This window comes from Rhinoderma darwinii, chromosome 1 (assembly GCF_050947455.1).
Source record: "Rhinoderma darwinii isolate aRhiDar2 chromosome 1, aRhiDar2.hap1, whole genome shotgun sequence".
Classification (NCBI taxonomy): domain Eukaryota; kingdom Metazoa; phylum Chordata; class Amphibia; order Anura; family Rhinodermatidae; genus Rhinoderma; species Rhinoderma darwinii.
Window position 1 is genome coordinate 169,839,897 of NC_134687.1, and position 17,546 is coordinate 169,857,442.

The window sequence follows — 17,546 nt, forward strand, 5'->3', positions numbered from 1 at the left end:
CCACTGGACCATTTGGACTACGTTGTTGATTCGTAGGACTACTTCGATGATCCTTTTCTTTTTTTTTTTTAATAAAATGGTGAAAGAGGGTTGTGTGGGGGAGTTTTTATTTCAATAAAAAATTATTTTCTTATGTCTCTGTGTTTTTTAAAGCTTTATTAGTGCCTCTGTTGTCTGTTTGATAATGTACATTACTAAGGCGGAGCTTAGTGTTAACCATTAAAAAAGCTAGCACTAACCCCCCCCTGTTATTACCCCAATACCCAATACTACTTCCCGATACCCCAATACCCACCGCCACCAGGGGTATCGGGAAGAGCCGGGTACGATTCAGTACCCAACCATCTGTAGTGATGGTTACGACACTGTGGCAGCCGCAGGCTGACATTATTAGGCTGGGAAAGGCCAATAACAGTGGCCCTTCCCATCCTGGTAATGCCAGGCTGCAGCTGGTTTATTGTATCTGGTCAGTTATGAAAATGGGGGGGACCCCACATCGTTTTTATTATTTTTTTTAAAAATGAATAAATAATTGGTGAAAACTACGTGGGGTTCCCCCCATTTTCATAACCAGCCTATTATTACCAGTGTGGGAAGGGCCACTGTTTTTGGCCCTTCCCAACATAATAATACCAGCCTGCAGCTGCCCCAGTGACCGACCATTACTACAGATGGTCAAGTACTGGATCGTACCCGGCTCTTCCCGATACCCCTGGTGGCGGTGGGTACCGGGGTAACAATGGGGGGTTAGTGCTAGCCTTTTTACTGGCTAACACTAAGCCCCGCCTTAGTAATGGACGTCGTCATACAGACACCTACTAAGGTGGTAATAAAGTATTAAAAACCAGAGATATAACTCAATGTTCACACAGAGCTTGCTGGCGCTGATTTTGATGTGGAAACCGTGTCGGAATCAGCATCATAAAACCCCCAAAATCTCTCCGCATTGATTTCAATGGGAGGCAGTGGCGTTTTTTTCCCGGGTGGCTTTTCACGACTCGCGGGGAAAAAAAAGCGGTGTTCCTTTCTTGCGGCTTTCGCTTCTGACCTCCCATTGAATTTTTTTCTGAGGCATTTTTCGTGGCGTTTTTGCCCATGGTTCTTGCATTAGCTTCAATGGCCGCAGGCGAAAACTGCAGCGAAAACAGCGGAAAAAAAGTGCAGGCAATTTAAAATCGGCTTCAAAATTCCTGAACAGAGCCCAAGGGTGTATTCACACAGTGCGGTTTTGCCGCGTCTTTCTCGCATGCCCGAGAACCAGATCGACTAGCGCACGCGTTTTTACCACACTTTTTTTATGCGGTTTTCGGCTTTGTGGTCGAAAACTCGGCAAAACCGCACTGTGTGAATACACCCTGAGAAAATATATTTTTATTCAAATAAAAATCTTCTCACCCACAGCGACTTCTGTCTTCTCCCTGCGCCGCAATGTAAACTACAGGCCAATAAAATATTATTCCCTTAGGGAAAATTCACACGCCGCTTAAAATAAAAACCTGACGTGTAAAATATACTAGTGTTTCTTGTGAAGCGCTTTTTAAAATACAGGCGTTTTTACGTGTTTTTCAGGTGTTTTTTTATGCGTTTTGTGCGTGCTTTTTGCAAGTTTTTGTCACGTAATTAGTACTCCCATTGACTATGGGAACATTTGGCACATTTCACGTGCCAAAGAATTGACCCAACACGTATTTTTTTCCGCAACGTGTTTTTGTTAAGATGCTTACATAAAAAAAGCTTGTTGTCTGTACCAATGGCTCGCTTTCCTATTGATGTAAATGGGAAGCTTACTCAAGTGCTTTTTGATGCGTCTTTCAAGGGTCTTTTTACACATTTTGTGCGTGCTTTTTGCATGTTTTCTGGCATCTAAGTATTACTCCCATTGACTATGGGAACATTTGGCGTGCTTTACGTGCCAAAAAATTGACAAGACGCTTCTTTTTCTCTGCAACATGTTTTTTAAAAACGCTCGTGTAACAAATCGTGTTGTACTAATGGTGCGCTTTCCCATTGATGTAAATGGGAAGAGTAAAGGGGAGGAAGCCTCCAGCTCACCGTTCCAGCACCCGACACCTTCGCCTCGCCCGGATCTCCGCGACGGTCCACGGCAAACAATAGTGGATTTGGAAAGAATTTGATCCAGCGCTGCAGGTATGTGATTTAAAAAGGATCTCGGTCCCACTTTTATTTGTATCAAAAATTTAAATTCGATATCAGGTGCATTCAGGCATCAAGGCAGTATTTTGTAGGTATTCAGCGCCTACGCGTTTCAAGCACGACTGGTGCTCTTAATCATGGCATCCATTCACATCCAGTGTGAATGGATGCCATGATTAAGAGCACCAGTCGTGCTTGAAACGCGTAGGCGCTGAATACCTACAAAATACTGCCTTGATGCCTGAATGCACCTGATATCGAATTTTAATTTTTGATGTAAATGGGAAGCTTAAGCAAGCGTTTGACGCATTTTTTGGTGCGTAAAATGCGCCAAAAACGATGTCACATACACGCCGTGTGAACTTGTCAACTGAAAAGTCATTCAGCACAGGGTCTCCCTCTTGACTTTCATCATTCTTAGCCATTTGGTGTGTCCTAGAGCTCTGCCAGCTGCCATTGTAAAAACACTCCCAAAATGGGAGCTAGACACTGCTTAGCAATTTGAAAACACCTTTTCCTAGTTTGCAGCCAAAAATAGGAACGGGGGTGTGAGTCTCCCTCCCACATATACAGCAGCTGTAAGTCAGGCTGCTTTGCCTGATTCACCTTGCTGTAATTGTGGGAAGTGTTCCCTGTGGTGGCCAACATAGGAAAACATGTCAAATTATTATTTAATTTTTAATACTTCCCACCTTGTGGAAGAAAAAAATATATAGTAAAAAAAACTTTAAAAATATAATAAAAATAAGTAACTTGCTAAAAAACAATGTTTTAATTTGTGACACATTCCCTTTAAATCGTGAAAGGACAGGTGTCTCTAATAAAGTGAACATTCAGTGTATATCTATACCTAAATGTTTCAGTTTATATTTTACTTCAAAAAGATGTATGGAGTAGAATTTATTAGTTTAAAAAGATCTTCTTTTTATATAAGGTCGTATGTACCATAGTGATAACCCCTGTTGCTCCTCTCATGAATGGAGATTTTGAATGGACTCCAGGCTATGTCGGCCCTAACATAAGGGCTGCAGTTTTCTATGGGCACAGGCATTGCAACACTAACAAATGAAGGAGGCCACAAGGCAAAATGCACTAGGTATTAATATAATATTCTACAATGGATAAGTGCAGTGCACAACACAAACTGAAGGGGTTCTATTTTGATTGTTTCTAGGGGACCCCTCTCCTTAATTTACTCACAGAGTACAGCACTCTATGTACTATAGACAATTGTTGGTGAAAGTTACCAGACAATTACATAACAAATAAACTACCTTTTATTTATTATTAGGATTTTTGACTTATTTTAGCAAGCTCCTGTAAGTGCACCAATAACAATATTATACTAAATATCAAGTTGCATGTCATCCATGTAGCATGACATATGTATAGTAGTACATTTAAGAAAACAGTGGATCTCAGATAAGTCAGTCTTTTTATTCCATTTTCATCCCCAAATGTATTTCTCTAAATTTACATCCTGTGCTGTATGCAAATTTGCCCACCTGTTGCCACACGGACCCATCAGTCACACATCATGAGCAAAACAGCAACAGATGGGATGAACTATAGCCTATTATACTGCTCTCTAAAAAGCTGCCTAGTCCTGTATGTAAATCATAGTGTTCATTATCTGATAATCATAGTTCATTTTCTTCCTGACAATATTTTTGTGACAAATAGTTAAAAAAAACAAGTCATATGTTCTCTATTAACCACTGCCAAAACTGTAATCAAGTAAAAATATAACTTTAGAGAACACTTGGAAAAAATAGATTTTTTTGAAACCAGTATAAGGTGAAATATAGGGGAAATATCGGTAGTATGAATTATTCGTGATAATTATAAATTAGGTTAATGGAATTGGTTATGCATATATAATTTTCTGAATAAATGTAATTTGAAATGGTGGCATGTCTTTACTTGCATGTTCTATCTATTATTAAAGAGGCTCTGTCACCAGATTTTGCAACCCCTATCTGCTATTGCAGCAGATAGGCGCTGCAATGTAGATTACAGTAACGTTTTTATTTTTAAAAAACGAGCATTTTTGGCCAAGTTATGACCATTTTCGTATTTATGCAAATGAGGCTTGCAAAAGTACAACTGGGCGTGTTGAAAAGTAAAAGTACAACTGGGCGTGTATTATGTGCGTACATCGGGGCGTGTTTACTACTATTACTAGCTGGGCGTTGTGTATAGAAGTGTCATCCACTTCTCTTCACAACGCCCAGCTTCTGGCAGTGCAGCACTGTGACGTCACTCACAGGTCCTGCATCGTGTCGGCACCAGAGGCTACAGTTGATTCTGCAGCAGCATCAGCATTTGCAGGTAAGTAGCTACATCGACTTACCTGCAAACGCCGATGCTGCTGCAGAATCATCTGTAGCCTCTGGTGCCGACACGATGCAGGACCTGTGAGTGACGTCACAGTGCTGCACTGCCAGAAGCTGGGCGTTGTGAAGAGAAGTGGATGACACTTCTATACACAACGCCCAGCTAGTAAAAGTAGTAAACACGCCCCGATGTACGCACATAATACACGCCCAGTTGTACTTTTACTTTTCAACACGCCCAGTTGTACTTTTGCAAGCCTCATTTGCATAAATACGAAAATGGTCATAACTTGGCCAAAAATGCTCGTTTTTTAAAAATAAAAACGTTACTGTAATCTACATTGCAGCGCTGATCTGCTGCAATAGCAGATAGGGGTTGCAAAATCTGGTGACAGAGCCTCTTTAAGTCATTTAGCTGTTATTGAATTGCAAGTTCCAAAGGCTGCTGGAGATTGTCGGGAGAGAGTGTGCAAATAAAACCTCAAACCTGTCACAACTCTGATCGACAGAGTCTAAGGCTATTCTAAGATCGACTGCAAGGCAGGATGGTTTTTGCTACATAGAACCCAGGTTGTCTTAGCAGAGTTCAGTGTTGGATGAGATCAATAATGCTGGCATATTTTATTACGTCATATATACTACTTATGCACAATTTATTATTATCACCTATTATTAGTAGTATACATGCTGCTGTTATCATACACACTACCACACACATTCATCTTTTTCAGGGCCAATCAATTTATCCGTCTCTGGACCTGCATCGCCCAGCGCCCGTCTTACTGCAGATGCGCGGGGAGCCGCGCTTGGTGTCGGCCCCGGCGCGTGTGCACTGAGTACGGTCGCTGTGGCTGCTTGGTCCTTCCCCATCCGTCACTCTGGGCATGCGCGTGGGGCCGTGATCAGGTACGGGCGATGTGGAGATTTCTATCTGCACTGGGCATGCGTGGAGACCCGCGTCATACAATATGGTGCCGGTCTCCGGCGCATGCGCATGGTGCTCTGACGGTGGCCCGTCTATTCAATTGTGTGCCGTCAATGGCAGCAAGGAGGAAGAGGTAAGTGTGCGCGCCCTTTCTTGCACACAGCTGCCCATTATTACAATCATAATATTACCCTATATAATACTCCTCACTTCACTATAGCAGTACCCCTGAGGAAGCCACGTTGTGGCGATACGCGTGGAGCGCTCTATTCACCACCCCTCTATACGGACACTACATAACGCTTTAGGACTTATTTATTCACATGGTCTGATGCAATATTCTCTTTACCTGTGTCCATACCTTTGTCATCATTACGTGAGGGGTATCGAGGTAGGCTCTAATCTGGGGGAATTTGTATTGGGTTGCTTATTAGGGCGGCATCCTCCAGTTGAACCAGTCATTGCAGCGATCTTCTTTTTTAAGTGTTTTTATCATGTTTTTGTGGAGTATTCTTTGTCAATAAATTCATTTATACGCTTTATTATATCTTCTGTGTCCATAGACTTTTTTGCCATATACATACCCGTGTGTGTGTGTGTTCTCTGTTCCTATCTATTGCAGTGTTGGATGAGAGGCGCAATGCAGGCTATACCTGAACAGGAACCAGACAGCCAGAGGGTAAACAGAATGTCCAAAACAGTAAGCAAGTGGATATCAGGTAAAGCAGAGGTCAGAACCAGCTGGGAGCAGATAATCAAAATCGGTAAACAAAAGGGTTATCCAAATACACGCCGAGGTCAATTTCCAAGAAGTCCAGAAGTCAGAGGTAAAGGGTGTAGGTAAGAAGCTTGATCAAATGACATGCAGACAGGAAATTCACAAGCAAAGAACAGGTGAAGGAAGCCAGGTATATATACTAACCCTACACCTGATACGCAGAAGGAAAGAGAAAAGAGATAGGCTCAAAGTAAAACCAGAACCACCCAGAAGCTAGAACAGTAGTCATGGTGATCTTAACGGAACAGGCGTTTTCCTAACATTAGGTATGTGTAGCTTTAACCCCTATTTTAAACCTTAATGACCAAGCCATTTTTTACGTTTTTCCATCGCCGCATTCCAAGAGCTATAACTTTTTTATTTTTGCATCGACATAGCTTTATAAGGTCTTGTTTTTTGCGGGACAAGTTGTATTTTTTAATAGCACCATTTTGAGGTATATATTATTTATTGATTAACTTTTATTAACTTTTTTTTGGGGGGGAATAGAAAAAACCCTGAAATTTTGGCACAGTTTTTCGCGTCTTTAATCTACGCCGTTTACCGTGTGATATAAATAACACAATAAATTTATTCAGCGGGTTGTTACGATTGCAACAATACCAAATTTGTATAGTTTTTGTATGTTTTAGTACTTTTACACAGTAAAAACACATTTTTTTCAAAATTATTTGTTTTTGCGTCTCCATATTTGAAGAGCCGTAACGTTTTTATTGTTCCGCCGATGCAGTTATATGAGGGCTTTTTTTTTTGCGGGAAGACTTGTCGATTTTATTGGTACCATTTTGGAGTAGATGCGACTTTTTGATCACTTTTTATCAAATTTTTTTTAAGTCAGGATTCAAAGAAAACAGCAATTTTTCCATAGTTTTTTTATAAAAAAATTTACGGCGTTCACCGTGCGGGTTAAATAATGTAATAGATTTATAGTCGGGGTCGTTACGGACGCGGCGATACCAAATATGCGTAACTTTTTTAATTAATTTTGGTTTTTTAATAGTAAAGCATTTTGTAAGGGGAAAAGGTGGGTTTTTCATTTTTTTTCACATTTTTTTTTAAATTAACTTTATTAAACTTTTTTTTTACTTTTTTACTAGTCCCAGTAGGGGACTTCACTATGCGATTCTCCGATCGCTATAATAATACACTGCAATACTTTTGTATTGCAGTGTATTACTGCCTGTCCGTTTAAAACGGACAGGCATCTGCTAGGTCATGCCAGAGGCATGATCTAGCAGGCATTCATGACAGGCAGACCTGGGGGCCTTTATTAGGCCCCCGGCTGCCATGGGAGACACAGACACTCGGCGATCTTATCGCCGGGTGTCGGTCGGATGAGAGGGAGCTCCCTCCCTTTCTCCAAATCCACTCAGATGCGGTGCACGCTATTGTGCACCGCATCTGAGGGGTTAAACGGGTGAGATCGATACTAATATCGATCTCACACGGCAGAGCAGGGACGCCCCCAGCCCTCAGCTGCCAGAGAGATTAAACGGCTCCCTGCTCTGTTTACTTATCCTGATATAGTGCCGTAAAAAGGCATATGCATCAGAATAAAGCCCGTTAGTGGCCGCCGTTAAAAGGCGTATTGGCGGTCACTAACGGGTTAAACTATGCGCACAGGTTCAGGATTTGCCTATGGCAAATCCTGAAGTGTCTTACAAAGAATCCGCGGCAGATATCTGAGGCTGACTTTTAGATTTCTGCCGCCGATGTGCCGGCGGATCAGCACCAGTATTGGCCAATTGTCATGACATTTTTCCATGCAGAATCCTCCAGAATAATGAACATGCTCATTATTCTCGTAGATGATTCACGCCTTATCAAATTCTGAACGTATGAAAATAGCCTTATGTAGCATTTCCAAAATTGGAGACATCGACTTGTTGCATCATACCTGTTAGTAAATCACACATTTTCGTGTGGGTGTATTTATTTATCCATCTCAGTTTACAGAACTGTTTTAAGTGATGTTCATAAACTGTCAGAAGGTTTATCTACAGTATTTCATGTTTGCTAAAGTATGGGTTCAATTGTTCCAAATGCTGTTATATGCATGTATTGCTTCAGATGTCTGATAAAAGCCCCTGTTACAGATAATAAAAAGTCAGGTTTTATTTTTCTTATTAATCATCACGTGAAGTTATATCATTGGTTTTGTAATAGTATCTAGACTCCCCACACATACGGTATTAAGTATTTTTGAAACAAGAAGTCTTTTGAATAGTGCTGAGCTGCAATATCAGACACATCCCATTGACAAGAGTGGTGATGTTTCTAGAAAAAAACAAAAAAGCAGACTCTTTTTTTTCCTAATTGTAGACAACCCCTTTAAATTTGACTGAAGGGATGTCTTACATCAGGTCTCTGAATACAGTTGATCTGCTTTTTATATATTGAAATTTACACTGTATGGTAAGTAGTTTTTTTTTTTTTTTGTGCATTGCTTATTTACAAGAAAACTGAATTTTTCCAGTGCACAGTCAAGGCATAGAGCTTCAGGTCTAATTAAAAAGGGGTTGTCTTATTTAAAAGATCCATTTTAAAAAACTCTATTAGGAAACTCTGAGCTGTAGAAGTGGGTCTTACATTCAGGACCCTCACACCCAGAGTGGAAAGTGGCTAGAAAGAGTATATTTTGCACTAAAGGACCTGCCAGATCTGTGCATTCCATATAGAGCCCATTGATTTTTATGGGTACCATGTAATACTTTATTTCTCCTTTGGTGGCTTTGCAGGAAAATTGAACACTTGCTGCTGGGTTCCTCTACAGATTACCACTGATCACTTGGGGTCCATCAGCAGGATACCCTTTGATCAGATTATTGTATGGTGATCCTTCTAACAAGAAGGGTTTGTCAAAAGCTAGCAACCCCTTTAATCACTGAGATATATCACTGACTTGAGCCCCATATTAAACGTGCTAAATACTGATCAGATTATTTCCTTGGGTCTTTTTGTTGTATTTTTGTTTTATTTTTTGTCTTGTTTTGTATGCAGAACATAAGTCACTGTATACAGAGCAAATAAAAATGAAAATGGTGAATCCTTAAGAATAAAGTGTATCTCCATCTTGAAGCTACTTCTAAACATATATAATATATTTCATGCTTCTATTGTTTTGTTGATCTTGTTGTTATTATTATTATTGTTATTATTATTATTACTACTACTATTATTATTATGATATACAATAATACAACAAAAATAAGATACATGTTTCCATTCAAGTCACATCAATACATACACTATCAAACAAATAGACTCTCATGTCTTAGAGAAAAAATATATACTTTTATATACTTTGCAGTAAATATTTGTTGTAAACCAACCAGTTGTCTACCACATGTGAACTAGGACACTTACCACTTAACACATCGCAAATCACATTTACTAGGTGTTTGTAACGCTAGCTGTGGTAAAAGCACCTATGATAAAAGCAGAATTTTCACATATTGCTAAATGTAATACTTGAGGGGCACCACAAGGACATTAGCAACTGGTTACAGTTGACAGAGCATAACATACCCTGCTCAGATTCCTGGTCATTATAGTATTATTATTATTATTACTGGTATTAGTACTAGTATTTCACTTTGTTGACCTATGTGGGTCATCTATGTTTAAGTACAATCCACTATAAAATGAATTCCTATATTGTATTTAAACGGGTTTTCCAGTCCCTAAAAATTAATGACCTATCCTCAGGATAGGCCATCAATAGCTGATCGCTCGGGGTCCGACTGCCGGGACTCCCGCCAATCAGCTGTTTTAAAGGGGCCGCAGCAATCGTACAATCGCTGCTTCCCCTTCATTCCGGTCACTGCTCGTACTGTGACATAGCCGACATAGCAGTAACGGCGGTTCACATTATTACAGCATTCTCCCATTCACTTCAATGGCAGAAGGTTGTAATACTGTGAATCATCGCTACTGCTGTGTCGGCGATTCACAATACAAGCAGTGACCGGAGTAAAGGGGAAGCAGCGCCCAAAACAGCTGTTCGACGGGGTCCCTGCAGCTGGATCCCGAGTGATCAGCTATTGATGGCCTATCCTATTGGGCTATTGAGCATAGGCCATCAACTTTTAGGGACTGGAAAACCCCTTTAACATACAAGTTTGCTATGCTGTGTTATTTTCTATAAAGGCCTATATTCCATAAAATATTTTCATCTCAAAGTCATTATGTTCTAGTTGTGATGAATCAGCACACTTGAGCTAAGCTTGAATAATGACCATTATTCTGCTAGCTCATTGTTCATTTTTCTGTTAGTTATTCATATTCTGTAGAAGTGAGATGTTATGACAATATTTAGTCATTTGTTACATTTTCACCATGATAGTTACAGAAGAACCTTTTCTGTAAATTTATCAAAGTATTATTCATTTTATAATAAATTCAGACTTTTAAAGTGTAGCTAAACGTTCAACAAACTTCTGACATGTCATAGTGACATGTCAGAAGTTTGGATTGGTGGGGGTCCGAGCACGGAGACCCCCACCAACCGCTAGAACAAAGCCGCTAAAGTACTCGTGTGAGCGCTCAGCTGTTTCTTTTCTGTTCTGCTTTTTCTGGAAAGCCGATGTATCGGAGTACGGGCTCATAGACTTTCTATTGAGTCCGTACACCGATACATTTATTAAAAAGCCGAAGAGACACGAAGCATCTGAGCGCTCACACGAGCACTTCAGCTGCTTCCTTCTGGCGATTGGTGCTCGGACCCCCACCAATCCAAACTTCTGACATGTCTCTATGACATGTCAGAATTTTGTCGAACGTTTAGCTACACTTTAAAGGAAAATATTTTAAGCATAATTTTATGTTTACAAATATTCCACTATCCAACAAAATGTCAGAGCAAATGACATTCAAAAATATATACTATTATCACTGCCTGTATGAACGATTAAAAAACTGAATTTTATTACGATAATTCACAACACTAAAAAAGGCTAGATAGCCACAATACTAAACAGGCGTAGGCAATATGACCAGACAAAGGGGGGGGGGTTATGTATAAGGTGTCACGGTTATGTGTACAACACCGACATACCAATCTCCCTTCTTATAATACAAAGCTCTGGTCACTATTGCCACTAAAGCTGTGTCCCTATGCGTTTCTGCAATCCCCCCCTTTTTCAGAGTGCGTCATCGGGGGTCACATTCATTGATTATTGAACACCTAGTAGACGGTTAGCACCTTTGTGTGCTTCTATAGTCTCCCGACGTGTGCACGACACTAGTCAGCTGGCCGCACATGCGCCGAGGAGACGACGGATATAAATAGATTATGTCCCTCCCCTTGGTGATGACTCGTCACCAGGCAGGCCAATCCATGACCGCCAACGTCACTGCTGACATAGCAGGCTGAATTGCGCCCCCTGATCCAGCAGCCAATCACCAAGCGGCAACGACGAGCGTCCCTGGTAACCATAGGGATCTACAAGCGGCCCAGATTCACACTGTAAGAGAACAGTGACAGCCAGAACTAACGATGCATAAAACTAAAGAAAGACAAATGTCCCATAGCCAGTGGAGTGAATGAGATCGCATAGTTACCTGTTATAGCGTGACCGCAAACGACTCACAGGGAGGGACCAGCAACTGCAGACGAGTCATCCCACAGTTATATAGTGAGGACCTAAAGTATATGTAAAGATGGCAAAAAAATATATCAAAGCAGGCCATAACCGCGATTCATTAGAAAAAGACAGCCGCTAGGGTCATGGCATTATCATGCATCCCTATAATTGGTGTCTAAGGGGTTAGGGAGTATTGAACTATTATACACCCATAGTTAACCCTGTGCCTGTGTTCCTTTCTAATTGGAACAGGAACAGGTCTAACAAGAAGCAAGTGTATGAGATATGCTAATTTAAATCCGCAGGTTTCCATGCGAAAGAACCACTGTGCTTCTTTTTGTAAGATCCTCTTATCCAGGTTTCCATCCCTCGCCGATTGTGGTATTTGCTCATTACCCTGGAATTTGAGAAAAGATGTATCGTCCTGATGACAGTCCCACACATGACATCCTCCCTCCTTCGAATGTCACCTATGTGGTCCCTAATCCTTCTTCTGAATTCTGAGTTCATCTTCCCCACATATTGAAGCCTACAGCCACATGTTATTAGGTAGATGATTCCCCTAGTTTTACAGTTTATGAAGGATCTATTTTCATATACATTTCCTTTAATGTTGCTGGAGAAGTTTTTGTTGCATAATAAAGATTCACAGGCCCTACAAGGCCCACATTTGTAAGTTCCCTGAAGTCTGTTTGTCAGCTGTGACATCTCTACTTCTGGTTGCAGGTGGCTGTGCACCACTCTGTCTCTAATGTTCCTTCAGTTAGAGCACATCTCCAACAAGACCCCCAACATCCGGGTCGGCCTTCAGTATCCCCCAAATACATTTGTAATATTCTTTTAATTTCCACTTTTGCCGAATAATAGGTCCCAATGTTCCAAATTTGTTCATCAGAGTCACATTTCTTAGGATTGAGCAATTCAGTTCTATTACAACTATGGGCATTCTTATATGCTGACTTGAGGATCCCTTGCGGGTATCCTCTACGGTGGAATCTCTTTTTCAGATTATTTTCCGCGATCCCAAAATTCACATTCAGAATGGGCACGAATTATAGAAATTCCTCCCTCGCTCCTGTCCAGAGAATCAGAACGTCATCGATAAATCTCAACCATAAGAGAATCAATGACGTTCATCTCTCCATGTCATCATTGAAGAAGACTTTCTTCTCCCACCAGCAAAGATACAGGTTAGCATAGGAGGGGGCACATGTACTTCCCATTGCCACCACCCTGAGCCGGTGGAAGAATTTGGCATCAAACAAGAAAAAATTATGTTCAAGTACGTATTGTAGGAGGCTAACTACAAATTCATTGTGGCCCTGGTATTGCATACCCCTCTCACTGGGAAAGTGCTCTACAGCTGTACACACAAGGGTATGGGGTATAGAGCTGTCGAGAACCTCAACATCCAGGGAGGCCAACCAAACATTAGTATCACATCTGATATCCTCTAGCCTTCTCAATACATCCATGGTATCCCTCACATAAGACGGGAGGGCAATTACGAATGGTCTGAGGATTTTATCAACTTATAAACTAACATTTTGATTTCTCTGGACAAGATTGAGGGAGGAATTTCTAGAATTCATGGCCATTCTAAATGTGAATGAGATGGGACTTCTTTTCACATCCAAGATCAATTCAAACAGAATTACGTTTCTGCATATCAATATCTCCAGGACGGAACAACGGTGCATTCAAACCAACATCTATAGAAAGAATACGGCAACAAATAGCCTTCTCCGTTGGGAGAGTTGTCACCCGACACCGTTGAGAAGAGGGATACCGAAAGGGCAATACCTAAGGGCACGGAGGAATTGCTCCACCATCCCGTATTTTGGGATAACGGCAAATGATCTGAAAAAGAGATATCACCACAGAGGATACCTGCAAGGGATCCTCAAGTCATCATATAAGAATTCCCTTAGTTGTAATAGAACTGAATAGCTCAATCCTAAGAAACGTAACTCCGATGAAAAAATTCGGACCATTTGGACCTATGATTCAGCAAACGTGGAAATTAAAAGAATCTTACAAACGTATTGGGGGATACTGAAGGCCGACCCGAATGTTGCCCTCACTGACTTACAGCAGGGGGAGTAATATTAGAGACAAACAGACAAACAGACTTAAGGGGACTTACAAATGTGGGTCTTGTAGGACCTGTGAATCTATATTATGCAACAAAAACTTCTCCAGCAACATTACAGGGACGGTATATGAAAATAGATTTTTCATAAACTGCAAAACTAGGGGAATTGTCCAGTTAATAACATGTGGCTGTAGGCTTCAATATGTTGGGAAGACGATTAGAGAATTCAGAAGAAGGATCAAGGACTACATAGGTGTAATTCGAAGGAGGGAGGATACTCCAGTGGCACGTCATGTGTGGAACTGTCATCAGGGTGATGAATAATTTCTCAAATTCCAGGGTATTGAGCAGATACAACCATCGGCAAGGGGTGGTAATCTGGATTAGAGGATCTTACAAAAAGAAGCACAGTGGAACTTTCGTATAGAAACCTCTAAACCTGTGGGTTTAAATGAGCATATCTCATACACTTGCTTCTTGCTTTTTGTAAGACCTGTTCCTGTTCCAATTAGAAAGGCACACAGGCACGGGGTTAACTATGGGTGTATAATAGTTCAATGCTCCCTAACCCCTTAGACACCTATTATAGGGATGCATGATAATGCCATGACCCTAGCGGCTGTCTTTTTCTAATGAATCCCGGTTATGGCCTGCTTTGATAGATTTTTTTGCCATCTTAACATATACTTCAGGTCCTCACTATATAACTGTGGGATGACTCGTCTGCCGTTGCTGGTCCCTCCCTGTGAGTCGTTTGCAGTCACACTATAACTGGTAATTATGCGATCCCATTCACTCCACTGGCTATGGGGCGTTTGTCTTTCTTTATTTTCTTTAGTTTTATGCATCTTTAGTTCTGGCTGTCACTGTTCTCTTACAGTGCGTATCTGGGCCGTTTGTAGATCCTTAGGGTTACCAGGAACGCTTGTTGTTGCCGCTCGGGGATTGGCTGCTGGATCAGGGGGCGCGGTTCAGCCCGCTACGTCAGAATTGACGTTGACGGTCATGGATTGACCTGCCTGGCGACACATCTTCACCAACGGGGAGGGACATAATCTATTTATGTCCGGCATCTCCTCGGCGCATGTACGGCCAGCTGACTAGTGTTGTGCACACGCCGGGAGACTGTAGAAGCACACAATAGGTGCTAACCGGCTACTAGGTGTTCAATAATCAATGAATGTGACCCCCGATGACGCACTCTAAAAACGAGGGGAGCAGAAACGTGTATGGACACAGCTTTAGTGGCAATAGTGACCAGAGCTTTATATTATAAGTAGGGAGAGTGGTCTGTCGGTGTTGTATATATACACATAACCTTGACACCCTATACATACCCCCCTCCCTCCCCTTTGTCTGATCATATTGACCACGCCTATTTAGTATTGTGGCTATCTAGCTTTTTTAGTATTGTGAATTACCGTAATAAAATTCAGTTTTTTAATCATTCATACAGGAAGTGATAATAATTTTATGTTTCCACACCATAGATTTGCCACTGGCAGGGCAGTGGTGGGGGTGCTATCACTACACTGAGATACACAGTTGCATTTTGCTCACAAAAACTACTTTATTTTAAATGGGCCAGTGACCGATGCAGGGTAAATGTAGAATTATATGGTGATCATTCAAAGGCTCGGCCCTCCAGATCGAGAGCTGCTAGTAATAAGCGTCTCTTCACTCTGGCTCATACAGGAGAGTGCCAAGCTATTAAAAAAAGTGCTGATTTTGTAACCTATAATAACCTACCAACTGTTCTCATCAGACAAGAAAAATAAGAAAACAAACTAAGATTCTCCATACCCAAGTCCCAGCTGTCTGCAAACCACCTCAGCATCAGCATCGTCCCACTGGTCATCACATACTGTGCCCCATTGACCAGAATGATAGACTTCTACCCTTCCTTCAAAAGGAGAGCTCCCACCTACCAGTCGAGCAGGTATGAAAGAATCTGTGGCTGCAATAAATAAGCACAGAATTAGTCGTTTCAGGGATAATATACATTACAATGTAAAAATAAATACAAGTTATATTCTATTAGTATAAAATAGACAATGAAATATTAAAAATAGAGTTTTACAAATTATGTGAAAAAAGCTCTACTGTATTGTATAATGTCAGAATGTGTCAGTAAACATTGTAAAGGCATTGTGCTTTATGTATACACTGTCACAGTATGGTTTCCACATTGCTGCAGCTCGTAGCTGTTATCTCCATGACACATTTTTTTCCACACCAAGAAATGTATCTGCCATATGTTTATTACATTTCCCTGCACTGGTGTCAATTACCGATGGAAATAAATATTTTGAAAATTGCAAAAATTTAAATAATACATTTATAAACTTCTACAATCCTGACCATCACTGGGTGCCTACACAACTATATAATTACTAGAGTTTTTACTTAACCCTTCCCATTATTTTATATTTTTAAGGACCTAATTTTTCTATTAACATAGCTGTTTAAGGTCTTATTTTTTTGCAGGACAAGTTGTACTTTCTTTTCTCCCAAACAACTGGCAACAAGAAATGAAAGCCCTAGGGTCCTTCAATGGACCTTTGACCGTCTGTCCACAAGGATGCCCTGTGACGCTTACATAGGGGGTGTACCCCTTTTGTTTTCTCTCATGTACACCACAATCAGTATTAGGTTAAATGGGGTAGATGAGAGATTTTCTGATTTATGCTAGTAGAGAGGGAGGTTGGCTATTTGCAGTCCCATTCTTCCTCTAGTCCGAAGCTAAAGCTTGTGCTGGGCATGAAAACATGACAACAGCACTTTGGTAATCCACATAGGAAATGGTTGGCAGAGTTTTTCCTGTAGAGATTCCCTGTTGGCTCATGGCATTATTACTCTGTTGTTATGTTGTCATTGACAATACAGACTTCACCTGAAACTGAAAAGAGAAGACAGCTGGTGTTCTCTGGAACTGCCCTGTTCAGGTAAATAAAACTTTGGGGGCAAGTAGAGCTCCATAACTTGGGCCCAGTGCTAACATTTCCATTTTTTTCCATTCCGAAGATATATTTGCAGTGTGTTCTTCTAGTCATGTCACAGAAGTAGCAGTTCTGCAGCAACTTTAAACTTCTAAAGACACGTCAGGTATACTGTGAGCTTGAGTTAAACTGACCGGTTTATTTTAAGTTGAATGCACTACGCACCTTTATGTTTTTGGAGCTAAGTTCCCTTGTATACACTAATAAAAGAGGAAAAAGGAGTCACTGACGGACTGCCATAGGTTCCTATGTGTATGTGTTTTAAAGCAGGCTGGATATTTCGTAAAATGACTTGTTTGAGTGCATCTCTCTGCAGGCTTCAGGCACTTTGGAAGCCTATATAACTGTGATATTGTATACTAAGACATCCATGTGAAATGAAGCATAGCTTTTGAGTCATTCTTTGTGCGATTGTTACACTTATAAAAAGATGGGGAAATCATCCAGCAATAAACATGTACCACATCCTTCTCAATCCTGTTACCGTTTAACGGAACAAAGACTTCTAGTAGGCAGACGTGAGAGGTGCACGGCAGGGAGTTGTGGGGGCACTCCTTGTAATGATTCCATTTGAAGCTACAAAAGACGCAACATCAGCCTTTAAGGATGAGAATCTTCTAGTATTCTTTTGATATGTTACTTAATAGTAATAGTGCCGCTCTGGTTGTAACGTA

At 40.9% G+C, this 17,546-nt stretch overlaps 1 protein-coding gene across 1 annotated transcript in view; it reads right to left on the reverse strand.

The window, feature by feature from the left end:
• Positions 1 to 17,546, reverse strand: part of PRSS12 (serine protease 12) — a 153,031-nt gene that overhangs the window by 88,581 nt on the left and 46,904 nt on the right. The window contains exon 4 of the mRNA XM_075860584.1: positions 15,677 to 15,830. Coding sequence (XP_075716699.1) covers positions 15,677 to 15,830 — 154 coding nt within the window. The remainder of the gene's footprint in view (positions 1 to 15,676; positions 15,831 to 17,546) is intronic.